General features: G+C 42.3%; 1 protein-coding gene across 7 annotated transcripts in view; it reads right to left on the reverse strand.

The window, feature by feature from the left end:
• Positions 1-1,866: 1,866 nt before the first annotated feature.
• LOC110480370 (uncharacterized) overlaps positions 1,867-14,007 on the reverse strand; it is a 199,336-nt gene continuing 187,195 nt past the window's right edge. For 4 of the 7 annotated variants that reach the window (XM_085588049.1, XM_085588047.1, XM_085588046.1 and 1 more), the window contains 7 exons: positions 13,293-13,418; positions 12,740-12,868; positions 10,959-11,087; positions 10,541-10,669; positions 9,715-9,840; positions 7,052-7,180; positions 1,867-6,683 (listed from right to left, as the gene is read on the reverse strand). In XM_085588049.1, coding sequence (XP_085444175.1) covers positions 6,604-6,683; positions 7,052-7,180; positions 9,715-9,840; positions 10,541-10,669; positions 10,959-11,087; positions 12,740-12,868; positions 13,293-13,418 — 848 coding nt within the window. In that variant the 3' untranslated portion in view covers positions 1,867-6,603. Of the gene's footprint in view, positions 6,684-7,051; positions 7,181-9,714; positions 9,841-10,540; positions 10,670-10,958; positions 11,088-12,658; positions 12,869-13,292; positions 13,419-14,007 lie in introns of those variants that run through there. The other 3 variants (XM_085588048.1, XR_014957412.1, XM_085588051.1) reach the window with 3 other exon arrangements.

Raw genomic sequence — 14,007 nt, forward strand, 5'->3', positions numbered from 1 at the left:
CAGTGCTGCTCCCACTGGGAAGCCTCCATGGCCACCTCCAGAGCAGGGGACAGAGCTGAGACAAGCCCTGAATTTCTGGATGAACCAAGGGCTTGTAGGCAGAAAGAAAACCCAAAGCACAGAACCCACTTCAAATGGCAAAGCTGCAACTTTTGGACCACTTTTGGTGGGAGGTCAGTGAGGTCACCCGAACAGGTGGATCTCAGTTACTATGGACCAACATAATGGTCTTGAATAACAGACCTTAATTAATTAATTGATTGATTAATTAATTAATTACCATTAAGCTCTTGGAATCACTAGAGGGAGAAGTGAGCACATGCCTTAAATCAGCATGTTACATCTGGATGGGAAAAAACACCCAGCAGACGATGGCATGAAGCATTTAAGTATTAACTATAATATCTACACCACATGCAGCTTCTCAAGATGTTTTGCTGTCGTCAGCTTAGTAAAAGATAAAGATTTATTGGGCTATTACTGAAAAGGAAGCTAGATACTGCCAAATGGCACGGACAGTTAGATGACTACTTGCTGACATCTTTATTCATATATAAAACAACACAACTGACTTGTGTTTTTTTTTAACTACCATGCTTGAAGGAATCAACAAAGAAGTGCCTTATCACACAGCACTTTAATGACATTTTTAAACCATTCATGGGGTTTGGATGGTTGTTTTTATTGTGTGCATACAGAATATTCTATGAGCACCCCATGAACTTCTAGTACTGACTACAAGAAGAGATAAGCAGTGCTGGCTGCAGATTGGGATGATGATTTCTGAAGGTGCTGAGGGACAATCCCATGGAACAGTGCTCCCTGGACACAGCCACAAGGTCATTCTGGTTCCACAGATCCCAGACATCAGAAAAAAAATCTTTACTGTGAGGGTGATGAGGCACTGGCAAAGGGTGCCCAGAGAAGTTGTGGCTGCCCCATATTTAGCTGGAAATAAATGATCTTTAAGGTCCCTTCCAACCCAAACCATTCCATGATTTATGCACATTTCAAGTGCTGCAGAGGCACGGCTTTCTAAAGGTTTAAATCACAGATCAATGCTAAATCTGCAGAGGTTGAGAATATTCTAGTTTTTGTTCAGCTTTAAACAGCAATCTGAGAGGTTAAAATCAACATGATATGTTGATAGCATCAACATCTTCTTGGAGCAGTAGGAATATGGCTTCTAAAAAAGAAATTACTGGAAAAATTGCAAGGATTATAGAATTATTTTTAGAACATATGTCAAAAAGATGACAAACCAAATGAACTTAATTATTCTGTTCTTTGTTGAAAACTGCAGGAAGAGTGAAGTAAATCAGGCAAGACAGAACCCTGCAGTATTACACAACTCCATTCTAAATGTTTGCCCTGAAATTTCCAAAGGAATCCAAGCTTGCTCTCCCAGAAAGCAGCAAGCCAGAGCTGTCCACTTTTCCTCTTGCCAGCTTGATCTACTGTTCCCCCTTTGTTACACATTTTGAATTCAATTTAGCCTGCTACTCCCAATTAACCAACACACTCTTACTGCACTATTTGGCATTAAGCAGGCACACAGGTTCCTTCAGCTCCTGCCAATGTGAGAAGACAATACCCTGAAGGTGAACCAGGCAATTTGTTGGCAGAACTGGGCTCTGGGCAGTGCCTGAGCAGGCTGATGGAGGCTGCAGGTGTGTGGTTTCAAACGCCTTCAAAGTGCTCTGTGCCCAAGCCTTCCCAAAATGTCACACTTCACAAGCATCCTCCCCCAGCAAGGTTCATGCTGTGTTTTGAATATTTCTAACACTCTGGAGTGCCAGAAAGCTCCATTTGTCAGGCTCAGTCACTGGCCAGCCTGCCCTGGTCAGGGATCATACACAAACCCACTTGGGCACAGGCCATTATTTATTCTGTACAAACTACCAAAGCAGGTGTGATTTCAGCCTGTTTGCTCTGAATGTGAATTAGTTCAGTAGAATAAAGTCTCATCCACAACGTAAGCCTGTTGCTTCAAAACTAGCAATAAGGGAAAAACAAGACCAAGTTTTAATGACATGTTTATATATATATAAAAAAAAAATCAGCATCCTTTCACTACAACATGTCTACAACAAAAAGTACAGTACAAATCTGAGATATACCCCACACATTTCTTGAAGAGGGATTACAAATTCACAGAGACATAACATTGCTATGCAAGTGCTTATTAAGAGCAATAAAAAGAACAGAACAAACAATTTATGCTCTACAAGGCTGAGATTTGGTGTTTACTGCTGGAAATTGCTTTACACAGTGTCAGAATTTAAAGCTGTGACCCTGCAAAAGAATTACTGTGCACAATTGCAGCCCATGCATGAAGCTGCTCAGGTCAACCTGAAGGAAAAGTCCTTCAAAAACTGGTGGCTGAGAAGGTTACTAGCCTAAATATAGAAATATTAACACAAGAATGGGAGGATAGAAGTTTCTTGGTCCATCAGCACTCTGAAAGATTGTTCCTAAGATTTACTTTGCTCTGATAAGAAGCTAAATTCTAACAGAGTCACTGTTTGATCTGCACAGTGAAGCCACGATGGCTCCCAAATGTGTCTTTGCCTCTTCTGGGAAGGACATGAAGGTTTTATTTCCATGTTTGTCCCGTTGGCAACTCCTGACACTATGCTGGTTATTACTTACACAAACAGAAACCTGCAGCCAATCAAAATAATATGGTTGGCAAGGAATCTGGGCAAACTTTAATAGCTATGGTTCTTCAACATAAAAAGGATAAAAGTAGAATAATAATTTTTGGCAGGGCAAGCGGGGAATTTTTAAAATTCTGATTGTTTTCCTATGAGGATAGTGTTAGTGAAATCTAACTTAAAACATGTTGTCCTGGCTTCATGAATTCACAGAAAGTGAGGTTCTGCTGGGCCCACTGAGTTACACTCAGCTCCTTCCCACTCCAGATGAAGTTATCTGGAACACACAAGGTAAGAGAGGGGGACTTGGCACGGGAGCTGCATGGCTGAAATAATCCCAGTGTCTTTCTGAAAGGAGCTATCTGCACGTGCAAGTGTGCCACAGAGGAATACACAGAGCTCTCCCTTCCAGGAAGTGTGATTAACTTCAGCCCCCTGGGAGCCAGCAAAGGCCTTCACCAAGAGGAAGATGGACATCAATTTAACTATAAACCCCATTGTCACTGAATCAATTTAACTATGAACCCCATTGTCATTGAATCAATTTAACTATGAACCCCATTTTCACTGAATCAATTTAACTATGAACCCCATTTTCACTGAATCAATTTAACTATAAATCCCATTTTCACTGAATTTTTAACTTCCATTTTCAACAAGCCCCAGTGCAGTGCTCAGCACTACATTAGCCTGACACTCTTGCACTGGAATCTGATGAAGGAAATAAGCAGAGTTCTGCTAATTTAGTAGCAACTACACTCGCCACTAAATTAATCTCTGGGAAAGCTGATTTAGTCAGTTTTCCATTAAAAAAAATCCATCCTGTCTAATAATGATTACTTTGTAGGCAAAGAATCAGGTATATGTGTTGAACTGTAGTAAGAGCAAAATAACAATAATAACAATAATATCAGAAAAAGAGTAAACTTCTTAATTAGTTGTTAATAAAGTTCTGGCTCTTCTAAGAAACAAAATTTTGTAAACATTTTCTCTACCTTATGAAAAAAGTAAGAACCAAGATCGGACATTCCAACTACCCAAATCAAAATTCCTCTTTTAAGATTTTTATGAAATCTTTAATTCTGATTTTTACCTGTATATGACTGCATTTTGCTTTGGAACAAAAATTCATGCAGAGCCACAAATCAGAATGGTCTGTTTGATGGAACTGAAGTGAACTTCTTTTCCCAAGGTAATAACATAAAGCCAAGAAGCATTTTGAATAAAAAAGCCTATTGCATATGGAGTGGTTTGTATGAATTGGCATTTTTTGATTTTAAAAAAGTTTGCTGAAATATTTCCCAAAGCAGATCTACTTGGGCCCTTAATTCATTGGCATAGGCTCAGTATCAGTCACTTAAAATATGTGTTTCATCATGTACCTAAAGTCGTGACATCCTTTAAAAACACGTCATACAAAAATCTTTTATTTCCTTATACTGCATATTTACAATTCTATCATCAAGATACTGTAGAAAATGTAAACAAGTATACATGAGTGTAAATAATATGGCTTGAGAAAGGTTTCCCCTTGGATTAGCTGCTCAAATCACACATCAATCTACAAAAATAAGAAAAAAACAGTACATTTGATACATTCTGCTGTCTAACAGAAGTGTAATGGGTTTTATGCTGCTGAGTAACCACGCCAGTCTCTGGGCAGCTGGGATGAACTGGAATGTCTGAGGAACTGGAATGTGGCCAGTGGATGGGGGGGTCTTCAGAAGAGAAGAGCAAGGCTGCAGCAACTACCCCATGGGGGCTCTGGGGGAGAGGAAGCCAAAGGTTCCTCAGAGATCCACAATTAAAGGATGAGAAGCAGTGGAACAAAGATGAAGCTGAAGAAATTCTGATGAGAAACCAGGGGAAAAAAAAATGAAGAAAATGAAATCTCCACTAGAACAGGTTAAAAGAGGTGGTGGGATCTCCATCCTTGGAGATGTTCTAAACAAGGTGGGAGGAATCTCTGAAATTTGACTTGAATGATGAATCTCTGAGACATTTGACTCTGGAGCTGACCAGGCTTTAAAGGGAAGCTCAGACCTCCAGAGGTTTTCTACAGCTTTATTCACTTGATGATTCTACAAAAAAATCTTAAGTGCAGTGTGACACCTGCACTACTGTTGTAGTTTGGCTCTGCAGGAAATACAGAGCTAAGACCAAAATATGTCAACTGTTCAACTTCAATTGCTCTTCTCCAGCAGCTGCTAAGACTATATCTCATTGTCTCACAGGAGATTTACCTTGCAAGTTCCTGTCCAGCTGAAACTGCCCGAAATTCACATAACTGTAGGATCAGACTCAGGCCATCACACCTCCAAAAGAACATTTAAAATATCACTTCCTTGCTGAGAGTCACACACTTCTGGGACTGTTATTTTGCCACATTTACATTGAATGAACTTTCCAGTGACATTCATTGAGCTCTACAGAAGAAATTAAAAGGGATCAGAATCAGCCCCAGTGATTTTCTGGCTGAAATCACAGTTATTTAATGAATTTTGATGCATTCACAAATACCTTTACTTTCAATACCTACGAAGTGATGAATAATTGTGACCTCACCTTCCCATCCAACCTCCTGGATCCTACGTCACCAACTCATCACCTACCCAACCACAACAACAAACTTCTCCAAAAATCCCAAATTACCATCAATTAATGTCATTTTTTTTTCTCTTACAAAACAAAATCCTGCTCTTTCAGAGCTGCAGTTTGCTCTGGTGGTGAATGGAGCGTCAGCACAAGAGCTGGAACTGCCCATGCTCTGTGTCTACCACAGTCCTGATGCCTCTTCTTAGAGTGGACTTTTGATACAGTCAGAATCAAATGGTTACTACACAGATTTTGTAACTCCCAACCTAAAGCGAGGTTTAAAGAGGCACTGAAAACTTTTAGTCTGGTTATCTCAGAATATTAAAATACAGAACATAAATTTCTTTATAATGACATAGTTCTATATCAAAGGCAAAACCTGTCTAAAAAGACAAAATAGCACCAAATGTCTCCGTTCTATGAGGTGGCCACCAGCAGCTGTTGAATGGTATCAGGAGATGCTGTGAGATGACTTGATAAAAAAACCAAATTGCTCAATAAAAGCACAAACCCCAAAGATAGTATCTTTAAGCATCTCTCCTTGGTTACTATCTGCTTTCTCCATTCAAGATAAAACCTCTTCTGCATTAACAGTTACTCTTTGATGAGAAGTGCTGCACAACCCACTAAGTGAGAAATTTATCTGGTAAGATGTGAGAACACAGAATTCCAGGAGAGCCTGGAAGATGACGCCATGCTCTTTGGAAGACAGATTCAGACAGAGACCTTCCAATCAGTCAAACCACACTAGAAATACAGAAGATGCTCTTAAATAAATTAACAATATATTGAGGACTCTTGTCGGATTGTAGTGGATTCTTCTTCAGCTGCAAGTTCAAAATTAGACTGCATGCTTCTCCAGAACACACCACTTTATTCAAAGAGGAATTAACTTGATGAATCCCTCTAGTTTCTGTGCAATATGATTTTGCAATGAATCTGAAGAGAAATAATCTGTGGAATACTCAGACTTGGTGCTGGTTGTCAAGTGGGTTTAGAAAGTCCCTGATAGGGAGCGTGGCTCATTCCATGGTGATGTGTTACACGCTGCTTATCCTGATACTCTTTGGAGCTGGTCTGATTAAAAACATGTCCAGGCTTTCAAGCAATGTATTATATTAATACCAGAAAGAATGTCCAGAGTAGATTAATGGAGGGGCAAGAGGCTAGGAATGAGCACATGAAACAGATTCAACTCTTTAAAAGGATCCAGCTACTAAATGGCCTCTGTAGTCTTCCATAAGAAGTGTGAATACTTCAGTACAATTCAAGCTGAATTGAATAACTGTTTTCATATCCAAATTCAAATACCGTCTGTGCATATAAAACAGTTCATTTATTAGTCCAAATGTTACTGTTGTAGAGCTCTTGGAAAAATACTCCCTCTTTCTTGGGCTTGTTCTTCATAAAAAGGAAGCTTTGGAGGGCCACCTAGAGAATTAAGTAGAAACACGGTTTCAGGTCCATATAATCTAATACTGAAATATTATATAGATTATACAATTTACACTTAAATAATTCAATAAATGGTAGTCTTGAAAAGAAGGTAGAGGAGGGAGTTACACAGAGGCAGAGAACAGGGAAAACTATAAAACACTTCCAAATCAGAAGGTTCCCAAAGTTTTCCCTAAACTAAAGGAGGAATTGTGATTACACTACAACTGAGAGGAAACTCCCTCCGTACTCTATTTCATTGAGAAGAGAAATTATCCAAACGATCTCATGGGTCGACCCTCCCGTCCAAACCGCCCACCAGCATGGGCCAGAGGTGTTTTATCCCAGCAGGAAATGCTGGTTACCTTCTCTGCAGGTCGGGCCCATCCCGGAGCCGGGGCAGGCGCAGCTCCCGTTGCGGGGATCGCAGCGGGATCTGCCGGCGCACTGGCACCGCAGGGAGCAGCCGGGGCCGTACCTGTCCGCCCTGCACCCTGCAAGGACAGGAGGGTTTGGGACAGGGTGAGCACCCCTGGCAGCCTCCCCCTTCGGGGGGATCAGGAAGCTGCTCAGACACCTACATCTGTTCACGTTCAGACGCCACATTTGGGAGAGACAGCGCGGCAGCCGTCGAGTTTCATCTGCCACATGATCTGCACGACTTCAGCCCAGCTGTCCTCAAGAGGTTCCCAGAATGGAAATCATTACTAAAAACAAGGGTTGACAGCCCAACAGAGAACATCTTGGGATCTGCTCAGGAAAGTTGCTGTCAGCATCCTGGATCCACACTTTCTCCTGCCCCTGTCTCTCCTGCATGGCTGGGCTGTCAGTACGTGCTGGCCAAGAGCCTTCCCTCACAAAGTGTGACACTGAGAATTAATCCATTTATAGATACTCATGTCTTGCTCTGATTGCACAATTCTGCTGCATCCTGGCAAATTAAACTCACAGCAAAAAAAAAAAAAAAAAAAAAAAAAATCTCACTTCCAAATGCAAATACATTTCATACTTAGGCTGGTAAATCTTCACTTCAACTTTTTATGCATCAGAGGACACGCAGGAAAGGAAAGTGAGCAGCAGGGTCACAAGGCAGGGTGTGAAATACACAGCAAACAATGGCCCTCTTTCCCCCACCTGAAAAACCCTGTAACCAGGGAATTTGCCTTCTCCCACGAGCACCCTCAGGTAAATGAAGTCCTGCTGAGCCCTGCATCAGCTGCAGCCCCAGCACGTGGGAGAACTCGCCCCGTGCGCTCCGAGCTTGGCCTTTTCAATTAGGAAATGTTATGAGAAAAGGTCTCCCCAAACACCTCTGGACCTGATTTTAATTTATGTAATACCACATTTTCATGTTAATAACAATGTGTATTTAAGACATCTGTTTGAAAGTCTGCAATGTTAATTTATTACAGAAAAAGAACGCCCATAAAAGTCTGTTATATTCTCTCTCTCTCTTTTTTTTTTTTTTTTTAATTAACATTTTGCCTGTTTAATGGGTGCTTTACCAGAGTTCAAATTAAAATCAGGCCTTTTATCTTTATGGCTGCTGCACAGTCACAGCTGCTCACAGTTATATCACAGATGAACTGAGCCTAATTGAAAATAAAAATGCAAATAAAACCTACCCCATAACAGCTTTTCATGGATGGGGGCTACCCTAGCTGATTTAAAAAAAAATAAAAATGACTCGCAGAGATTGTGAGGAAGAAAACCTCAATTCCCATTTTTGGTGCTGAACTTCCCCCTTGCGTTCCACTTCTGCCTAAAATTTTACTGGAAAGGCCCAGGGACACCCAGTGGTGTGTGGGCACTGAGGGTGGCTCATGTTCCCACTGGAACAGTGCTCCAGACTGGGAGCTTCATTTCCTGACCACAGGACACTGCACAGAGGGAATCAGATACTTTTCCATTTTAGTTTTGCAAGTTGCACTAATGCTTAAGCTCACAGCAATTTGTATTAATAACAGCTTGCTTAAATCTATTTCTGCCCCATCCTAGAACAAAAGGAGAAATAATTTTCCCCCTCTGCTCCAGGAGCTCAGGGGGATTTTGGTTCCTGGTGAAGCTCCACGGTAGCACATGGATGTTCACTCCTTTTATCTTGTTTGTCACAGCACTGGGATTACAAATGCTTTCCTACACTCAGTTAAACCACTGCAATTCCTTTTACTCCACTGATTACACTAAAACTGCTCCATCATAATCACAGAATAGGATAGGATAGCTATGGGTTAGAAACCCATGTGTCTCCAACCACAGGCATGGGACACTTTTCACCAGACCAGGTTGCTCCAAGCCCTGTCCAGCCTGGCCCTGAGCTCTGATCAGAGTCACAGCTGTGACCAGAGAATCTGCCATTGCTGCCCCTCAACCCCACCAGGGTACAGCAGCGGGGCTGGTTTTACCTATAGGAAAAATTCCTCACCTATTTTTATATCCTTGTTACAGAAGAATTCTGCTCCTGTGGGCCAACACACAGCCCAAGTGCCTGTGCTGCAAAGGAGGGAATTACATCTGGGTTAAAAGTTCCTGCTGAAGGCCAGGGCCAAGCACAGCTGCTGCAGCTCCACTGCCCTCACCTCTGGGGACTCCATCCTGCTTCCAGGGAAAGCAAATCCAGAGCTGGACATACTTTTACACTGGTCTGAAAAGGCTCACAAATGTCAGTGTGATAAAACACACAGCAACTGGAGCCCTTGGTGCCCAACTGCACCCTCTGGAGTCTTCTTAACTACATTTGCAAAACTTCTTGGCCTATCTTCCCCAGCTTGTGTTCTCCAAAACTCAAGGCAAATGACATTTTACAGCTGACCCATGAACAGTGTTCCTATCAGGATATCAATTTAAATATTGATTAAATCAAGAGGTACAAGCCTGCTGATAAAGGTGTTAATAATCACAAACAGCAATTTTCTACAAACAATGTGTTCTTGAACACCAACTAATGTCCTTTTACAGTTATTCCAAAACCAACAGGTCAGAGTGGTATAACAATACACAGTCCAGCCCTTAAAAATATTGCCCTTACCAATGTCACACTTGTCTCCAGTCTTCCCAGGTGGGCAAAGGCACTTCCCAGTCTCTGGATCACAAGGAGCATCCCCACAGTCACACTGATGCTGGCAGCCCTCACCAAACCAGCCCCTGGCACAGCCTGACAGCAAGAGAACCCTTTAGATGCACATCTGAGTGGCAAGATGTAACATGAAACCCAGAGTTTTCCCAGGATGTCTCAGGGGAAAGCTCATAAATGAAATCAGTGTAAATGCCAAGCTTAATGAAGAAATCAAACACAGCAGAATGGGCACAATATTTAAATGAGCTCTCCTTCTGTTGGGGTTGTCTAATCTAACTTCTCAAAGGTATCTGTAAATCTGTCCCAGAAATGTGGCTGGCACTTATTTCTATTTTTAATTAGAACTCTCTAGAAGACCCCTCCATAACACTCAACAGGTTTGACATGCAGCTATTTAATAATCTTATTTGGAGTTTTAGAAGCAAATTTAGAATCAGTAAAAGGGACTTATTTTTAATAAATGGCATGTGGAACTCATTGCTGCAAGACATCACGGAGACCAGGACTTTCACTGTATTAATTGGAACCAGATTAGTTAATTTATAAGGGAATGGGAACACCCAGCTGTATAACAGGAAATCTGTCCCAAATTCAGTGTTTCAGGATTTTCATTAAGCTCAAAATATGGAAGAAGTGGCTCCCAACAAATATTTCAGTAATTATATGAGGTTTTTTGAGTTCTGCTTTTGGCTTTTTTTTTTTGGTGTTTGGGTTTTTTTCTTGGGTTTTTTTTTTTTTGTTTGTTTTCTTTTCCTTTGTCTTTTTTCTTTCCCAGTACCTTTTTCACAGTGGACACCATGATAACCCAAAGGACAAAGGCACTGTCCTGTCACTGCATCACAGCTCGCTCCATTTTTACAGGCACAGGCCTGAAGACAGCCCAGTCCATAAAATCCCAGGGGGCACCCTGAAAAATTAAAATGAAGAAGGTTCATGGAGAAAATCATACACACCATAAAAATCCTCCGTGTTCTCTGTGACATTCCCTGGCAGCCAACAAAAAATGATATTTATCCTTAAGTCTGCTAATTCCATGGACTTTTAAACTTCCATCACCCAGCACCAGAAACTTGCAAGATCTAGAAGGAGCTGGATGATCTGGGACATCCCCAAAATTTTAACGGAACTAATGAGGTGTTTCTTGACTCCTCTGAAGCCCCAAACCCGTGACAATGACCCCGAGTGCCTCCGCTTACCGTGCTCACAGGAGTGGCCGTAGAAGCCCTCGGGGCAGCTGCAGCAGCCTGTGAACCTGTCACAGGTGCCATCGTGCTGGCACGGGCAGTCCAAGGAGCAGCCAGCCCCATACTTGCCTGGGAGGCACTCTGCTGGCAGGACATGGACAGAAAAACAGACAAACCATCAAGCAAACAATCACTGCCCTCACCCACGCTGCCCTCAGATTGCGTTGCCAAGAGATGATACCCAGGGAATAATTTGCAGACCAAAGAGTATTTGTTATGAAGGCACAAAATTTCTGCACAACTATGATGCTTTTGCATACTTTGGTGAGAAATCTTTTATGTTATTTCTTCAGTTTTAACAGTCTGCCTTTTTCAATTTCTTTCACAGACTCGATGCTGAACCCACACCATGTGTTGTAAAGCCTTGTGGTGAATGGCATAAATTAGATTTTCTTTTTTCTTTCTTTATCTACAGCAATATTTTCTTTTAGGCACTTAAAAAGTGTGAAAGAAAACATGAAGCTCTTCCTCCTCTGTGTTATCACACTATTCAAATTCCTAATAAAACCAGGAGGATCTTTTTCACACATAGCAACAGTCTGTCCATGTATAATGAACTATCTGCTTTTACAGAACTAAACACATCTCAAATTACTGAAAGCCAAGTCATGCAGAAGGGACTGTGCCAATATAATTAACCTCAGCATCATCTCTGAATAAGTTAACTTCCCACTGCTGGGATAATTTGAATCTGGGCAGACGAACTTAAACGAGCGTGGCCGTCCAAATAATCAGATGGAGAACCCTGCAAATGCCAGACAGGATCTTCCAGGAACATCATATCTAATCTCTATTCAAAGGATGCCTGATTAGCTGTCTTTGATTTCCAGTCACAACACACTCCAACCCACACTGCTGTGGAGATCAAGACTCAATTTTCCAATAATTTCATTCCCTGTGTCAAAAGATAAATCGTGAAACTCTCTCTAGTGGTACAACACACAGTTCCTTACACAATGTGTGCATGTTTGCCCCCTGTGCTCCACTCCAGAGATGTTTTATCTATGAGATACACTCACAATCCACTACTCCATGTGGGGACATCTGCACGATTTAATGATGACATTTGTCCTGAAAGTGTACTTAGAATTATTTACTTGCATTTCATACCAGTAAACTTGTGGTTTCCTAACATTCAAGTCCGTAACTATACAGATATCTCTTACCTACAGAGAGAAATAGGAACACAGAAATACAGAATGGTTTTTGGGAGATGGACAGGACAGTTGTGGGAAGACTGGGCTGACAGGAGAGATTCTGGAGTGGGATATGAGCTTATTCAGTTAGTGTGCTTTGTCTTGCTCAAGGGACAGGTGTCATGGAGAAATAAGGGTGAGAGAGCAGGACAATCTCAATTGCTTTGGACAGATGTTGTCAGAACATCTGGGAAGTCTACACATGGGAGGCTCAACTCCAGTCCAGAGTCAAATAAAAGAGAACACAGCCACTGAGGAGGAAGACAGAGGCTTCTCCTGCTCTGAGGATCACATGGAAGAAGACAAAACCCAAAATTCCTATGGACAAAGAACACAAAAGTTGGACTGGAGAAGAAGAAGAAATAAGAAGTGTGTAAGGGAATTCATGAGCAGTACTCAGGAGAAAACTGTTTTGAAAAAAGACCTGAAGCTCTAACTAGGGACAGTTCTGAAACTGTCCTTGTCTGTGTGTGTCTGGGGACACTGCAAAGCCCCTCTTGAGTGCACAAATCCACTGCCATCGAAGCAGGAAATCACCTTCCTCACAGGATTTTCCTGTCCAGCCGAGCCCGCAGGTGCAGTTGCCATCCACGTGGTCACAGATGCCACCATTCTGACAGGTACACCTCAGGTGGCAGTTGGGGCCATACTGTCCCTGGGGACACACTACAGAGAATTAACAAAGTTTGAAAAAACCCCAAAATTAGCACCCCAAGGAAAGGATGAAGGTGACAGGGAATAAATACAAACACATGCTCCCCACATGTATCCCAAGTGATTAGGGTCTCCCTGGGGTGGTGGGACACTACTCCATGATTATTATTAGTTTCACCCAAACACTGTGTCCTGACAAATCCCCACAGCTTCCTGGAGAAGCCAGTGGCCTGGCACCGAGGGTGGCAGGGAGGTGTGGGCAGGATTAGGCTGGGTGATGGAGCGGGGAGGGACAGAGGCTGAGCGCCCCAGACCTCAGCCTTATCAGCAAAGGCCCTGGGCAAGGTGGCTGTGAACAATGCCTGGCACTGAGTTTATTTGCTGTATTTTAAGTGTGTCACCCACTGGCGAGGTGACCTGGGTCCTGCTTGGTTACCTTGCTGGCAGGCAGGGCCCGTGTGGCCGGGGGCACAGGAGCACTCGCCAGTCCGTGGGTCACACTGGCCTTTGCCACAGGCACAGAGCTGGGCACAGTCCTTCCCATACCGGCTCTCAGGGCAGGCTGAGGGAACACAGGATTTGTTAAACACCCAGAGGATCCAATGGCAGTTTTCATTTTTAACACAGCCAAAGTCTTAGGGGAAGAGCTGGCTTTGTTTTGATTCCCCCCTAACGCACTTCAAAGTATCAACCATGAAGCCAAACCCACCCAAAGACATGACTGCTTTTCCTTGTGAGACTACTTGTGATTATAAATATAACCCATGATTTCACATGGAATATTTACTGTCTTTCCCATCAGAAGAGTGAATGTATGACTGAAATATCAGCTGCTCATCCTTCCAGCTTAAAACATCTTTCCCTCAATATTGATGCTGCCCAACAATGAAGAGCAAAGCTATGGGCAACCAAACATTCAAACATTGCCTTTCTGTGAATAAACTGAAGAGAACTTCACAGAGACCAGAGTTTTGGAAGCAGCACAGAAATCCAGCCACACCATTTAGCTCTGAAACAGAGAAGTAACAGTACGGTTGCCATGGAGTCTTTACCAGTTTTGCCATGACAAAACTTGATTTTTTTCCCATTTATTGAAAATAATGGCACCATAGTGTGAAGCAAAATATTGAGATAATTTCTCAACCTCAAAA

This window comes from Lonchura striata, chromosome 9 (assembly GCF_050655825.1).
Source record: "Lonchura striata isolate lonStrDom1 chromosome 9, ASM5065582v1, whole genome shotgun sequence".
NCBI classification, from domain to species: Eukaryota; Metazoa; Chordata; class Aves; order Passeriformes; family Estrildidae; genus Lonchura; species Lonchura striata.